At 38.0% G+C, this 14,871-nt stretch overlaps 1 protein-coding gene across 6 annotated transcripts in view; it reads right to left on the bottom strand.

The window, feature by feature from the left end:
- Positions 1–14,871, bottom strand: part of ppfibp2a (PPFIA binding protein 2a) — a 69,439-nt gene that overhangs the window by 20,062 nt on the left and 34,506 nt on the right. For 5 of the 6 annotated variants that reach the window (XM_052152803.1, XM_052152804.1, XM_052152806.1 and 2 more), the window contains 4 exons: positions 14,693–14,824; positions 6,983–7,138; positions 4,937–5,029; positions 3,738–3,849 (listed from right to left, as the gene is read on the bottom strand). In XM_052152803.1, the coding sequence (XP_052008763.1) occupies positions 3,738–3,849; positions 4,937–5,029; positions 6,983–7,138; positions 14,693–14,824 (493 nt within the window). The remainder of the gene's footprint in view (positions 1–3,737; positions 3,850–4,936; positions 5,030–6,982; positions 7,139–14,692; positions 14,825–14,871) is intronic. The other variant, XM_052152805.1, reaches the window with a different exon arrangement.

The following is a 14,871-nucleotide window of genomic DNA, read 5'->3' as shown; positions in this document are numbered from 1 at the left end:
GAATTGCCCACAACAATCCAGCAAACTTTACTGGGACTGTACTGTATTATTACACCACTCTAATCCATGCACCTGAAACAGCTCTTTAAAATGTAGAAAGTGTGCTCAACAGCTCAAACTATGATGACTTTTGTGAATTTAAAAATAATAGGAAAGCTAAGTGTCAGTACCACAAGTCATTCACAAGAGTTTATTGTCACATTAAACACTGAGACAAACATTAGTGGAAGCAGAAATTAATTTCACATGCACAGATGCGATCTGCATTTATCTTTGTAATATTTGGTGTTGTTTAAACATAAAAAGCTTAAGTTTAGTGTTGAGTCCCCTCCTATATATCTCCTCTAATACAGGGAAAGAGAACCACTGTTATGCCGAGTTTACACGATTTTAAGCCTGATTTTTGGTCGCCGAAAGTTTTGTGGAGATCGCTGACAAAAGCCTGAAATCGTAGGCAAATCGTGAAGAACGCAATGTATGAACTATCAAAGATGTGATTTGAGAGAAGCGGTGATACATCGCCGATGTCAGCGAGATATCTAGAATGTTAAATATCTGGACCTGTCTGCGACTCCAAATCACACAATGTGAAATCTGTTTTGACTGAATACAACTGCAGCGTTGACCTACAGCCAATGACAGAGCAAGAAATGGGGCATGTAGTGGGAGGAGTCCTGCTGTACCTGCAACAGAACATCCACTAGCATGGCTGCGGTATCAATAAAGTGTCATTGGACTGAAGAAATGGAAGAAAAACGAGTGGATCATTGACAGGAGCACCAGCGCCTATTTGATGTTTCATCTGAACTGTACCACAACCGGGTGGAGAAAGAGAAGAGTTGGAGAGAAATTGCCATATCTCTTGGACAGTCAGGTAAGCAAATAGAAAGATTTTTCAGTAGGATATACTTTTTCATATTGTAACCAATAAATATATGATTAAAATTTTGAAATGCATAACATATGATCATGCATTTGTTTTCGTATCTCGTATCACTTCTCACGTGTACTTATTTGGAGTCGTTGGAGATTCGTCAATAGTGAAATGTTTTGTGATGTGTTCACCCCTGTCGCTGATTCCTCGTGTAATTTGAAAACTCTACAACTTCCATGACAAGACAGACAGTTGTGTAATATGAACGGTACCACAATCCAACATCTTTGAAAGTTGTGTAGTGTGTAGGAGGCATTAATGTTACTGTTAATACTGCAACACAAATGCCAACCATTCACAGAAACAGACGGCCATCAAAACTAGTGATTGACCATATGAGTTATCAATGGTCAGTTCTGATACAATATCTAGAAAGCAGGGTAGCTGATGGCAATTCTAATGCTGAAAGAATTTAAAGGTGCAAACAGAAGATAAATTGTTTGCTAATTGCTAATAGAAGAATAGTATTTTAATATATATAAAAGTGCAATTACATCAAAAACAAAATTACTTAAGTAGAAATAAAAGTACTAATATAAATAATTACTTGAGTAAGATGCTGAAATGCTGAAATATAAACCAAAGCAAGATCATGTTGTATTAATGCCTTCTTTCGCTATTTCATAGCTTTTAAAGTCCTGTGTGGATTCTTATTTCAGTGTAGTTACAGTTTTCAGTGTCGTAAGTATTTAGATTGTTAGTTCTGTACAGCAGTACCGCCACTCTCTAAATGCAGAGAACACAACCTACGTAGGGCACCAACCCTGATCGTGGAACACTTGCTGTGTCTGAAACCGCCCCCTATCCACTATATAGAGCACTCTTTTGAGTTTTTTCTATTTTGTAAGAGTGTCTGAATTCTGAGTGAGCCACTCGTTCCCTACTTTTGTTCACTCATTCTTACCCACGATGCACTCTAATTTCAAGTGTACATTTCAAGTACACTCGATGCCGGTTAATTTCCCACAATCCACCATGGGGAAGATGTACGAGCTAGGAGTTTACTGCTTCTCTTCACTCCTGCAATGTTTTATTTTATTCGGAATGTAGTAAATAACTTTTTGACAAATCATTACTGGATTAAAATAACATAATAAAATATAGAGAGACAAAACATTCAGATACATTTTAAAATGTACTCTCTGTATCTATTTAATAAGAATAACTAATACGGCCCAAGTATTATAAAATTGAATATGTGACGTGTCTGCACCAGCCCCAGAGCCATTCACCATATAGGAAGTCTAGCCACTCTCTTAGCCACCATTGTCTCATACCTGTACATCTCACATGCACGCGCCCCGTGCTCCTCGCTGTGCACGCGCAGAAATGCTGTCTGTTCGCGCTCCAGTTGTCGATCAGGTGAATGGCAGCGATTAACTTGGATGTTTATATGGATTTATACAGTTAATCTGCCTGATGTAGCTGCGATAGTTTCCAGTACCCCAGTGAGGGCGCAGAGTAAATGCATAAATACTGCTTATGACATGAGTGGATATATTGCTGCACTGATTTAAAAATGTACACTTAAAAACTGATGTCATAATAGCCCAGATACAGAATCACCCTGAAAATGATCATTACACAGAAAAGCCTGTGTTAGAATTAGAGCCAAAATTTACCTCAGCGTGCTGCCTGAAGTTGGAGCTGTGATTTTAATCTTCAATATCAGCTTGTCTTGGTGTTAAATGAAGGCATTGCATGACAGAACTATAATTTTTTTCACTGTGTGGATGGAAGAAAGTGTTTCACTTTGAAGAGTTTGAAGCTGCTGCACTGATTGAGTGACAGTCTGTGAGAGCGTCTCATCGCGTGTAGCTGTGAACTTCTGCTGTTGTTAAAGTCCCATTCAATAATCTCTCATTAATAAATTACACATTAATTCAAATTAAACCCAGTAATGTAACGACAGTAACGCCACACATTGTTAAGAAGTAAAAGAAAATCATTCGAAATTTACTTGAGAGAAAGTAAAAAGTACCCAAATTTTAAGTTTATTGCAAAAATATATAGTTATACAAATATGGAAGTAATTTGAAAGTGTAGGGAGACTCGACTGCGTCATTCACAGTGTGTCATTGGAGTAGGCGGTCACTGCTGGGTTCATTGCATGCAAATTTTCTGATTGGTCGATTGTTTTCTTAACCAGAATAAGGGTAATGTAGTTCTTCACCAGGAATTTCACAATTAAACATGATTTAAAAAGTTGGACTAATGCAGACTGCTTGCTTGAACCAAAGCATATACCATTGATAAACATCCTCGGAGCTCATGGTAGGCCTTTGGAGAAAATGTATGTGACTTTTACATCCGGAACATGACTGTTGCACTCCATTACTCACTTTATCTTGTGATCGCCCATTTTCACTTAAATCAATCATGGTTGACAGTGAATAAAGCCCTTTTACAATTTAATTGGTAACTGAGAACGTTTTGTGTGATGCAGCATCTATACCGCTAGATGTCAGCGCTACATAAACACATTTTAATAAGTCGCACCTAAAGAAAGCAAATGAGTAAGAGACATATCTGATGAAGCTAAATAAACAACTGTTGTACTTATTATATTTACTGATTTTGTATTATTATTATTATTCGCCAAAAAAAAGAAACAGCATTATCCATTGATTCAAAGCAGATTTTGGAACTGACACTGAAGGATAAATAGCACTGATCAGTCACATACTAGTTCAAACACATCAGTTTTAGACATGGCAATTCAAATCACTAAGAGCGTAACTGCTGGTAAAATGAGTCTTGACTGGATGAGTAAATGTGCTGTGATGTGAGAGTGTAAGTGTACCTCTCTCTGTACTGTCCACAGACACTGGAGCTCTGCAGAGCAGCTGAGCCTGAAGATTTTCTATCTCAGCGTTCTTACAGCTCAACAACTGCTGTAAACTCATGATCTCTGTCTGTGTGTGAGAGAGACAGACAGAAGAACCTTTTCTGTCATTATGATATGATAAAGGGGTCATTACTAATCTGCACAATAATAAACTTCCACATAGAAGCACTGACATGCCAAGGTAGTAAACATCAACAAATTAGGGAATTAAAATTATTAGCTTTATAAATTAAAGTTAAGATTTTGTGACTTGGATATTTAAAGGTGCACTCAGTAACTTTTGTCTTTGTGTCATCTTGGACTCACACTGACAACTAGTGGCTCGGATGCAGCATCATTTAAAATCAGTAGGTTTCAGTTTCAGATGTCATTGTAGAAATGTAGTATTCACAGTCAGACATGATTACTTTAATCAATGAGTGAAAGTGTCAAATAACAGGACGTTACTGAGATTAAGTGAGTATTATTCGGCCGGTCATGTGATTGTAACATGTGTGGACCCTCTCCATGTAGAATAAAACGGCTTTTATAAGATTACTGATATGACTGGAGTCATTTTAATGTGAATGATCATGATTTCATACATATATTGCAAAATTACAATTCATGTTTTTAGGAGTTATACTTTTTTAATGAAGAAAACGTTACTGAGTGCACCTTTAAAGTAAGTGTTTGAAATAAAGAGTTTTATGTACTATGTAGTCAAACTCCAAAATTCACAACTCATATCGTTTTAATAATAGTATAGCAAAGGATATTTTTGTATTTATGATGGCTTTGTGTTGTACCTTTGTTTAATCGATTATTATAACTAGCTGTTTTACTAGCAATACTGGGCCCCGACACAGCTAGCTTTGAACCTGAAGGCTAATTTTATTCTATATTATCTTTTGGCGATATTTAGAGAAGTTAGCTTGCTAACTGTCTAATCTGTCAAATTGAACACAACAGTTTGCCGGCTTTCTGCCACCACTTTCTGCACATGTGATGCAATGATTGTAAACAACGGGTTTGGACTATACTCTCCTTTTATGAGTTTGTCAGACCCTGGTCACTGTATGCTTATGTGTAGAAAATAAGCAGCGTGAACATTCCTCGAAATTTCAAAGAGGATCATACTGGAAGTGTGTTATGAAGCATTTGTATGTCAGTACCTGTGTGACCTTGAGTTTCTCCTCATACTGCGTCTTCTCATGTTCCAGCTGATCAACTCGATTCTTCAGCATCTTAAGTTTGTGGAGCATGTTCTGTAGAAACACACACTTTAAAGCCACAATCATACTCAAAAAAAAAAAAAAAAACGAATTGCAGTTTCAAATAATTGTTTATTTATTACAGATTAAATATTTTAAAGGTCTTCATAATGTAAATCAGCTAAATTTTTTCCTCCACTAAAAAAACCTAACTACCCTTACAAAAATTTACAATGTACTGGGATCAAATGGCACTTTTCCACTGCACGTTACGGTTCCACTCGCTTTACTTTTCTGATCTTGCATTTCCACTGCAGTTTAGTGCCATCTCGACGTGGGTGGTATTATAGGCTGATCGTCATAGTTGCTCCTCCTCTACTGCCGTGACATCATCTTAAACATGACACAAACTGACCAAAACAATAACACAACCACTAGCTGTTCGCTTCTAGCTCATTGTGCTGCAAAAGCAGTTGTTGCATGGTAATTTTACACAATTGTAACTGTTAAATTGGCCTGGTTGTGTTAGAGGCAAGCTTCCAGTAGCTGGTCAACTAAGTAAAGTGAAGCTTTCAAGCAGAGTACCATCCTGCATCATGGCTGAGTCCAGGGCACTCTCCCTCCCATTGCTCGCCAGTTTGGATAGTGTCCATTTGGTCGAACCACTTCCACTTTTCCTTGATGGTTCTGTAGTCACTTAAGTTTTTTTTACTTTTCCCTACACTGTTGGTAGATCCGTTGGTAGCCGTGTGCGGCCAACAGCTGAGACACTTCCTGAAACTTTTTTGTTTCGCTCATCACTAACGAGTGGACCATCTGCAACTCGTTTATTGACCGCGTCGTGGTTTTGCACACAGCCATTTCTTTTTTCATCATTTGAAAGACGTGTGAACAAATGATACTGCTACCGCTGTTGCTAACTTTATAACTAGCGGGTTGATGTCGCGTGTCGGAAATCCAGTGACGCTGGTAGTGACGATTCTCCCTGACCAGTCAGTGATCTGCAGGATTTTGACGTCACATTTAGTATCGGCTCGGCTCACTTGGAACCTCAACCGAGGTGGTACTAAAAAAAGTATCAGGTACCAGGTACTATCCACAGTGGAAAACCCCCAAAAAGCAAGCAGATTTGAGTTGAGTGGAGTTGTACCGTTCAGTGGAAAAGCCCCAAAATATTGCAGATTTAATGGGTTTCAATGATGTCATTTTTGTACTGAAGGTCCTGAGTGTAACTATTTTGTATACACAGTGTATTATACATGTTTTATAGGAACTGAGGTTGAAATATCAATATTCCCCAAAAAATACACACCTTTGGCTAAATTTATGCTGTTGGCATTAACACACCCAAAATTATCGAAAAAAACATGAGACTGTTGTGTATGAAAATCCCAGGAGATCAGCAGTTACAGAAATACTCAAACCAGCCCGTCTGGCACCAACAATCATGCCACGGTCTAAATCACTGAGATCATATTTTTTGCCCATTCTGATGGTTGATGTGAACATTAACTGAAGCTCCTGACCCGTGTCTTCATGATTTTATGCACTGCGCTGCTGCCACAAGATTGGCTTATTAGATAATTGCATGAATTAGGTGAACATGTAGTAAGAAGTAGATGTACAGGTGTTCCTAATAAAGTGCTAAGTAAGTGTATAAGTTCAATAGTCAATGAACTTATACATTTGATAATAGGGTAATGTCATGTTTCATGGCATTAACCAATCAAAATTGAGAGGTGCCACCTGAAATGAATGTAACTTGCAAGAAATTTAAATTAGTACTAAAACAAATAGCTTTGAGCAGGAATGATGTTTACTTAGGAATAACGCTATGATAAAACACCATCCCTGCTCTACAATGCATTTGAAGTATTTGGCCTAACCAATAATTCATAAGCACGGACAACGATCAAAGACTGCAGATTTTAAACTGTGAGATTCATGTGATGCCAGCCATTTTGCACCACAGTGGAATTGTTTGAGACCTCCAGATTTCTGACCCACCGCTGACTTTGGGTCAGTCAGAACGGCTTGCGCTTGCTCATGGGCAAAATCATCTTCTGGGTCCATCTCTGCTGGCTTCTCAGTGATCTTAGTAGAGATCTGCTGTCGAATCCTGCACATCTGCTCCTGCAGCTCACTAATCAGGTTTACTACACTCTGTCAGAGAGGAGAAGCACAGATGCAGGACAGATGAAAGGAGGGAAGAGAAAGCGGAAAGAATAGATTAAAGAAAGCAGACATGTATATGCCTTGGTCTCCTTCCTATGCGTTACTTGAATAATGTTTTTGCTAGATGTTCCGATATAGTGCATTTAAAAGTAAAAATCCCATTCATTTTATTCAAAGAGAAATTAATTAAAAAAAAATGACATATTAACCTTTCAAGACCTACCACTAGCTGTGAGGTTGTTAATAATATATACTTCTGTTTCTCAATCGCTTTGGCTCATTTTGTTGAAACAGTCTAAACATTCTCATTTGCATGTCCATTATTATACATATTTCTTACATGTAAAGTCATATATAGTGAACAGACAATTGCCTCAAAATGACATTTCTGCAAGAAAACAAAAACAACGAAAAAACATTCATTGTCATAGCTTTTATGGAACATACATGTATGTCTAACAAATTTTGATAATTGAATGGATAATTTTGCATGTGATGGCTCACACGATGAAAGAATGTTTCGAAGTTGTGAAGAGTATGACAATTTCTCTGAGAATAAACGCATCAGTTCTGATCAAGTGTATTTAGTTATTTCACCTCTCCGTCCATCCTACCTGCACATACACACACATAATTAACACGTCTCTACTTTCAGGCATTTTCCCCACAACATTTAAGCAGGCTCGAGTAACTCTGCTGCTGAAAAAACCTCCACTGAACGCCACACAAGCAGAAAACTACAGGCCAGTTTCTCTCATCCCATGCATGGCAAAAACAATTGAAAGGGCAGTTTTCAATCAAATCTCTTACAGAACAATCTGTTGGATGACAATCAGTCAGGCTTCAAAAGTGGACACTCCACAGAGACTGCCCTGCTGTCTGTCACTGAATCCCTGAGACAGGTGAAGGCTGGATCAAGATCAAATGTCCTGATTCTACTGGACCTTTCTGCAGCCTTTGACTCTGTCAACCATCTTACTCTCCACCCTCTCCTCGCTGGGAATCAAAGGAACTGTACTTGATTGGTTTAATTCCTATCTCTCAGGTTGGTCCTTTATGGTAGCCTGTAGAGGATAGCTGTCCAAGTCACATCAGCTACTTACTGGGGTACCTCAGAGCTCAGTGAATGGGCCACTTCTCTTCCCTATATACACAACATCACTTGGACCATCATTCAGTCACATGGTTTATCTTACCTCTACTACACTGATGACACACAACTCTACTTGTTTTTCCACCCCAACGACACTACAGTGACTGCTCAAATCTCTGCCTGCCTGGCAGACATCTCGGCCTGGATGAAGGAACACCACCTGCAACTCAACCCAACCAAGACTGAACTCCTTGTCTTTCCAGCCAACCCTGCTGTTGAACACAACATCACTGGGTACAACTACAGTATCGCCTTCCAAAACGGTCAGAAATCTAGGGGTAACCATCGATAACAAGCTAAATTTCACAGACCACATCTCAAAGACTACAAGATTAAGTAGATTTACACTCTACAATATCAGGAAGATAAGACCCTTCCTCTCTGAACATGCCACACAACTTCTTGTTCAGTCACTTGTCATAACTAGACTAAACTACTGTAACTCTCTCATTGCAGGCCTCCCTACATGTGCAATTAGACCTCTGCAATTGATCCAGAATGCAGCAGCACGTCTGGTCTTTAAAGAGCAACATGCAGGTTGGACACCCCTATATAGCATAGTGTATGTTGATGATAAAACAACTAGATTTTCTGAACTGGAGTAATATATATTTAGCCATTAACGATATTTTGAGATAAATTGTGATAAAATAACTTCCGCGTCTATAAAGCACTAACCGGAAGTGACGATGGGCTGAGGAGTCTGGTCAAGTTCAAGCTCAGGTTACAATGGATGCGAATGAAGAAACCGAGTTCTCCGGTGTGGACGAACATGCCTATGATGGCCCACAGGCCTATAATTATGAGCAAATTAAGAGTTAAAATAATTAAAAGTAAGACTTACTCTGCTAAGTCCTCGTTTTCGTTGCACAGAATGTCTGCTAATGTTAGCACTTTGTCCTCCAGTCCAGCCCGCGCCAAAATCCGGTGTACACTTTGACGGTGGACTTGATTCCATCGAGTGCACCGAGGGAACAGCATCAGTAATCAGCCTCACGTGGTCCTTACTCCGAAATCCCATCCGAGACTCCAACAAATCTCCAGGTCGATAATTCTCCGGAGTGAAATGTCATGTTCATTGGTTTCTTTTGTTGTTGTGCTCTTATGTTGAAGTTTAGTTTAGCCCCTGTTTCCTGGTTCCTGTTTGGTTTTTTGTAGTCCTTTGTAGTTTGTTATTATGATTGGTGTTCCCTTGATTATTTCTTCCAGGTGTCCCTCATTCCCTTGTTAATTTGCCTTTGGTTTCTGTTAATCACCTTGTTATCTTGTTTGAGTTCTGTTCTTTCATTGGCCCCTTTTCCCATGTTTGTGTATTTAAACCCTGGTTTTTTGTTCAGTCCTTGTAAAAACCAGGGTTTAAATACTACTCAAGACTGAAAAGCCTTGTTTTTTCTAGAAGGAAAATTATGGACACGATGTCCTGACAGGCTGGAATTCGTGCAACCAGCACAAACACAATAATTTACCATTATGGCTTCTCTAAAACTTTCTGTACTGCTCTAACTACATCAACACCCACAATGAGAGCTGACCGCGAGCTCTTTTGTTTGCCTCGCCCTACGTCATATGACGCGTTGATAGCGGGAAAGGCGTATTCCAGAGCCTAGCACATTTTCATCAAAATCTCTACATCAAATGAGATTTCATTAGTAATTTCTACATATGTGTTTTTAAAAGACCTCTGCAGACAATATAAAGTATTAATTCAGTTATAAATTCAACCTGCATGTTGCTCTTTAATGAACCAAAGAGAGAGCACTTTACACCACTCTTTGTATTTCTCCACTGGCTGCCGATTGATGCACGTATCAAATTCAAGGCTCTGATGCTGGCATACAAAACAGTCACTGGGTCTGCTCCAGGATACCTAAAATAATTTCAGTAGAGCTACATGCCCACTAGAAGCCTGCGGTCGGCTAAGGAACGCTGCCTTGTTGTACCAACACAAAGAGGCACCAAAACACTTTCCCGGACTTTCAGTTTCATCATACCACGTTAGTGAGACTCACTCTCTGTCTTCAAAAAAATTATAAAAACACTTCTTTTCCAAAAGCACTTAACCAGTCACTAAAATAAATAAATAAAAAAATTCTTGTTGCATTTTAATCTGTTTTGAATACTCTTCTGATGCTGGTGAAACTTTGTAATATGGCACTTTTGTACCACTGTCTCCTTAAGATCTCTTATGTTTTCCTCTTTTGTACGTCGCTTTAGATAAAAAGCGTCTGCCAAATAAATAAATGTAAATGTAGTTATTGTGCAAATTGTAGACAATTGTACTTACTCTTTTGCACACATGTGCCAAAACATGTGAAATTTGCTTAAATGAATAAGAAACTCAAATCTGATGTGAACAAGAAACTACTTGTTCAGAGATTTGAGCATATTATTTTGAAGGAAAAAAAACTCATTTAAGAACTGAGCCTAAGCGATTGAGAAAAACTATAATATCAGAATCTGCCTGAAGAGCTACACTACCCATAATGCTGAAGAGAGACCCACTAATCAGAGACATTGCGGTTACCATGGCAATGAGAACCACCAAAAGAGCTAAGCAATAAACCCGTATTTCCATAAAGCACTACAAATGATGTATTCATCTTCATGTGAAGGGATGAGTAGTTCATTATTTCATAAAACAATGTTAAGTACATTGTCACATTTGACTTTTTCCAAATTTTAAATCAGTTTTGTAATGCTGGTTTGGTTCATTGCTTAGAACACGCTATTAAATATTTCATTCAAATTCCTATGGAGAAAAATATGAATGGGAAAAATATGGCTACTGCTGATGTAATGTGATGAAAAAGTGACATAAAAATATTATTTGAACAGATGACAAAAGTTTGGCTCTGTGTACTTTATTCATATTTTAAAACCTATACAGAAATCTGATAAATGGACATATACACCAAACAGCCAAAACATGATGACCACTCTCAGGTGAAGCGAATAATCATCTCTTATCAAGGCCACATGTCAAGGTCTGTGTAGATTAGATGGTAAGCACACAATCAGTTCTCGTAGTTAATATGTTGAATGTAGGAGAAATGGGCAGGAGTAAAGACCTGAGAGACTTTGACAAGGGTCAAATTGTTATGGCCAGAAGACTGGGTCAGAGCATCTCTGAAATGGCAAGACTTGTGGGGTGCTCAAAGACTTGATGCCAGATAACACAGGACAAAGGGGTCTTGTAGAGTCCATGCCTTGGCAGGTCAGTGCTGTTTTGGCCGCACGCAGAGGACCAACAGCATATTAGGCAGGTTGACTTAATGTTTTGGCTCATCAGTGTTTAACATGAGCAGATGGGCTTGAGTATACATATAAATATTAATTAGGTTACGTGCGGATAATGTGAAATAATCTTTTACATTTTTGATGACCAGTTCAAATGCTCCAATATATGTTTGCTGTCTTTTTAAATGCCCTATTTTTGCAGTTAGGTCAGTCTCCAGGTTTAACGGGCTGGAACATTTCAGTATTATTCAAGTACATAATTCGACAGCACATTTATAAGCCTGAAACAAACCACAATGAGAAAACATCATGCTGTCTGCTAACATCAGCCTTTCTAAACTCATCTTCTTTAGAAGAGTAAATATCTCACTGACCCATTTCAAACGTCCGAGGACTCAAAGAGTTTTTGTTAAAGAACCAAGTTACTGGATTTCTTTTCCAGGAGTGTGGGCAATCAGGATTTCAATTCTAACCAGTTCCCAATGTACCGTTTGAAATAACATCATCGCCTGGTTACTAATCTTTGAAAACATATCAAGTTAATGCATAATTTGACGCATACAGTTGTTGTCAGCTGGGGAACTTGGCTTCCTTGTATGTACCATAATGTCCCCAAAAGCAGAGACAGAAATAACATTTACTTCCAAGTAAAGTTAAAATGTATCAAATTCAAGCATCTACAGTTAAAATGAGAAACAAATACATTGCAAAACTTGATTTTATCTATGAGGAATTGATTGGATTGTAAAAAAGTGGATCATCCATACCAGAATTGAGCCAGGTTCTTGGAATAGAAGGGTTAATAAGACAGTTAAATGGAAGGACCATGTATTTAGAAAGTACATTTTGAGGCATCGTTGACTGAAAATACAGCTTTAAACTTAGGGTGTTTTCACACCTGGCTCGTTTGGAGCATTTGTTTCAGAACTGGTGTTTTTTCTCCCTTAGTTCGGTTCATTTAGCTCTACATGAACACGGCACTTTGTGCATGAATATCTATCAGTACCGCCGTTCCCTACATGCATACTACACAGTCTACATAGGGCACCAACTCCCTAGGGGGTCACCATCTTACCCTAGGAGGGCACCAGGAAGTCCACTGGCTGCCCTTACTTACACGTTATATGTTATTCAAGGACCCGAAAGTAGTTGCGGAACACAGATGATTGCTTTACGCTCATATCACGTGATCACATTGTCACAGACATAACATATGTGTATATGTCCAGCACGTGGATGGACAAAATTTCATGTGAGATGTCATGAGACACTAACAACATGGAAACTTTATGACTGACCTATGTATAGCAGAGAGAAGAGTAAGACCCCATGAGAGACAGAGAAAGAGACAGAGAGAGTGCACGGCATGCTGTTGGAATGTCCACCAGCAGATAGATGTCATTCTCTGTGTGAAGTCCACGAGTTGTCAGAGCTCTTTTCTACTGCTGAGGTCATTTTTAACATATTTCATACAAAAAAATCTCTCTAGATATTTGCCAGTTAAACTCAGTTTCAAGATCCGTCTCAGGACTGAATGTCATGTGACAAAAACTGCCTTCATGCCTGTAATATGTCGAGATTCCCTTAGTATTTTTAAATTAGAGGTACAACACAACCGCACAAACGCATAAAACTCATGTCCACACACCGTAAAGCAAGAGGCAAGATATAGTTTACATCAACCAACATAGTTCTTAACTGTAATAGTCCATCTGAACATTACAGTAATTACACGAATAAAGCCCACAGTCAATTGAAAGACCCAAATTTGCCAAATGTGTTGACATGTCCAAAGAAAACACTGACAGGATCGTCCACAAGCACTCTTTTCGGCACTTTGAAAGGTAACACTTAAAACACGTAATAAAGTTGTCATAACTTTGTAAAATTCAAAAAAATGTCCTTATTTGAAATGCTTAATGCAGCAGTCTTGTCTGGATAGATTCATATGGTCAGGGTCTAAAGTTAACTTTTACACACACACACACACACACACACACACACACACACACACACACACACACATATTTGCCCCATTTCAATTGATTTGTTGGTAACACCTTACATTAATGTTCCCATTAAGGGTTTATAAAGGGTTTCATTAACGACTAATAAGCATTTACAAATGCATTATAAATCACTGATATGCGGTTATAACAACATGTTTACAAATGGAAACTTATATTCAAAATATTGAACCAAATGATGAGCCATTTTACTTAAAATGTTATAAATGCTTAATAAAATTTTATTTAACATTAGTAACCTATGAAAATATACATTAATGTAAATTGGACACATATGAAGCATGTATTAAGATGTAACCTACATTATAAACCTTATAAAGGGTTTCATTAATGACTAATAAGCCATTTATAAATTGCCTATACGCATTATAAATCATTAATAAGCGGTTATAACAACATTTCTGGCAAAACTTGCCAAATAGTGAGCCATTTTACCTCAAATGTTATAAATGCTTAATTACACTTATTTAACATTAATAACCAATAAAAATGTACCTTAATGTAAAGTGGACACATTTGAAGCACTTATTAAGAAGTTGACAAAATTAGAAACCTATGGTTTAATGATCATCAGGGTTTATATGATATACTGTGTGCTGTAAATGCACATGATGTCCTGAAAAGTGTTTTTACAGTGGACTAGGTAAATTGACACATTCTTTTCACATCAACGAGACAAGGAAATTGACAACATAAGTGAGTAAGACATTACAGTTATAATTATAAACACAAAGCGTATTGTAGCAAAATGACAATCGTTTTAATCTCACTGGAATTGTCTATTTTTCTGCATTGTGATAACTCATAAATTAGGGTAAGTTAAGTTTTTGAGAAAGTTAAAGATTTCCACAATTTAAATTGCAACCAATTCCCAGTCCACTTTCCTGTCCTTTGCTTTACACCATACGTATAATGACACCGTGTTTACCAACAAAAAAAAACACTCATTACTTCTCATTCAACCCTTCTCAACCATGTGCCCACTCTTTTGAATCAGAAAACATTCTTCACTGATTCTGTCATGATAATGTCTATGTTGTAGCCTAGACGTATTCTAACATTACAGTTTATCTATCTTGAGCACAATCTGATATATGTTCAATATAGATCTCATCAGAGTTGTACCTCAGCTTTATGTTGCCTCTCAGTGCTGGAAATGTGTTTATCCTCCATGCCCACCAGCTTGTGTTTGAGACAAGACACCTCCTCCATCAAACTGTGCTTCTGTGACTCCAGACAACCCCTGCTCACAAGCTCCTATGACAGGACACGCAGTCAAAATGAGACAAACTACGCAACTGTAC

The sequence above is a fragment of the Xyrauchen texanus genome, chromosome 21 (assembly GCF_025860055.1).
Source record: "Xyrauchen texanus isolate HMW12.3.18 chromosome 21, RBS_HiC_50CHRs, whole genome shotgun sequence".
Lineage (NCBI taxonomy): Eukaryota > Metazoa > Chordata > Actinopteri > Cypriniformes > Catostomidae > Xyrauchen > Xyrauchen texanus.
This window is presented reverse-complemented; position numbering and strand designations above follow the sequence as displayed.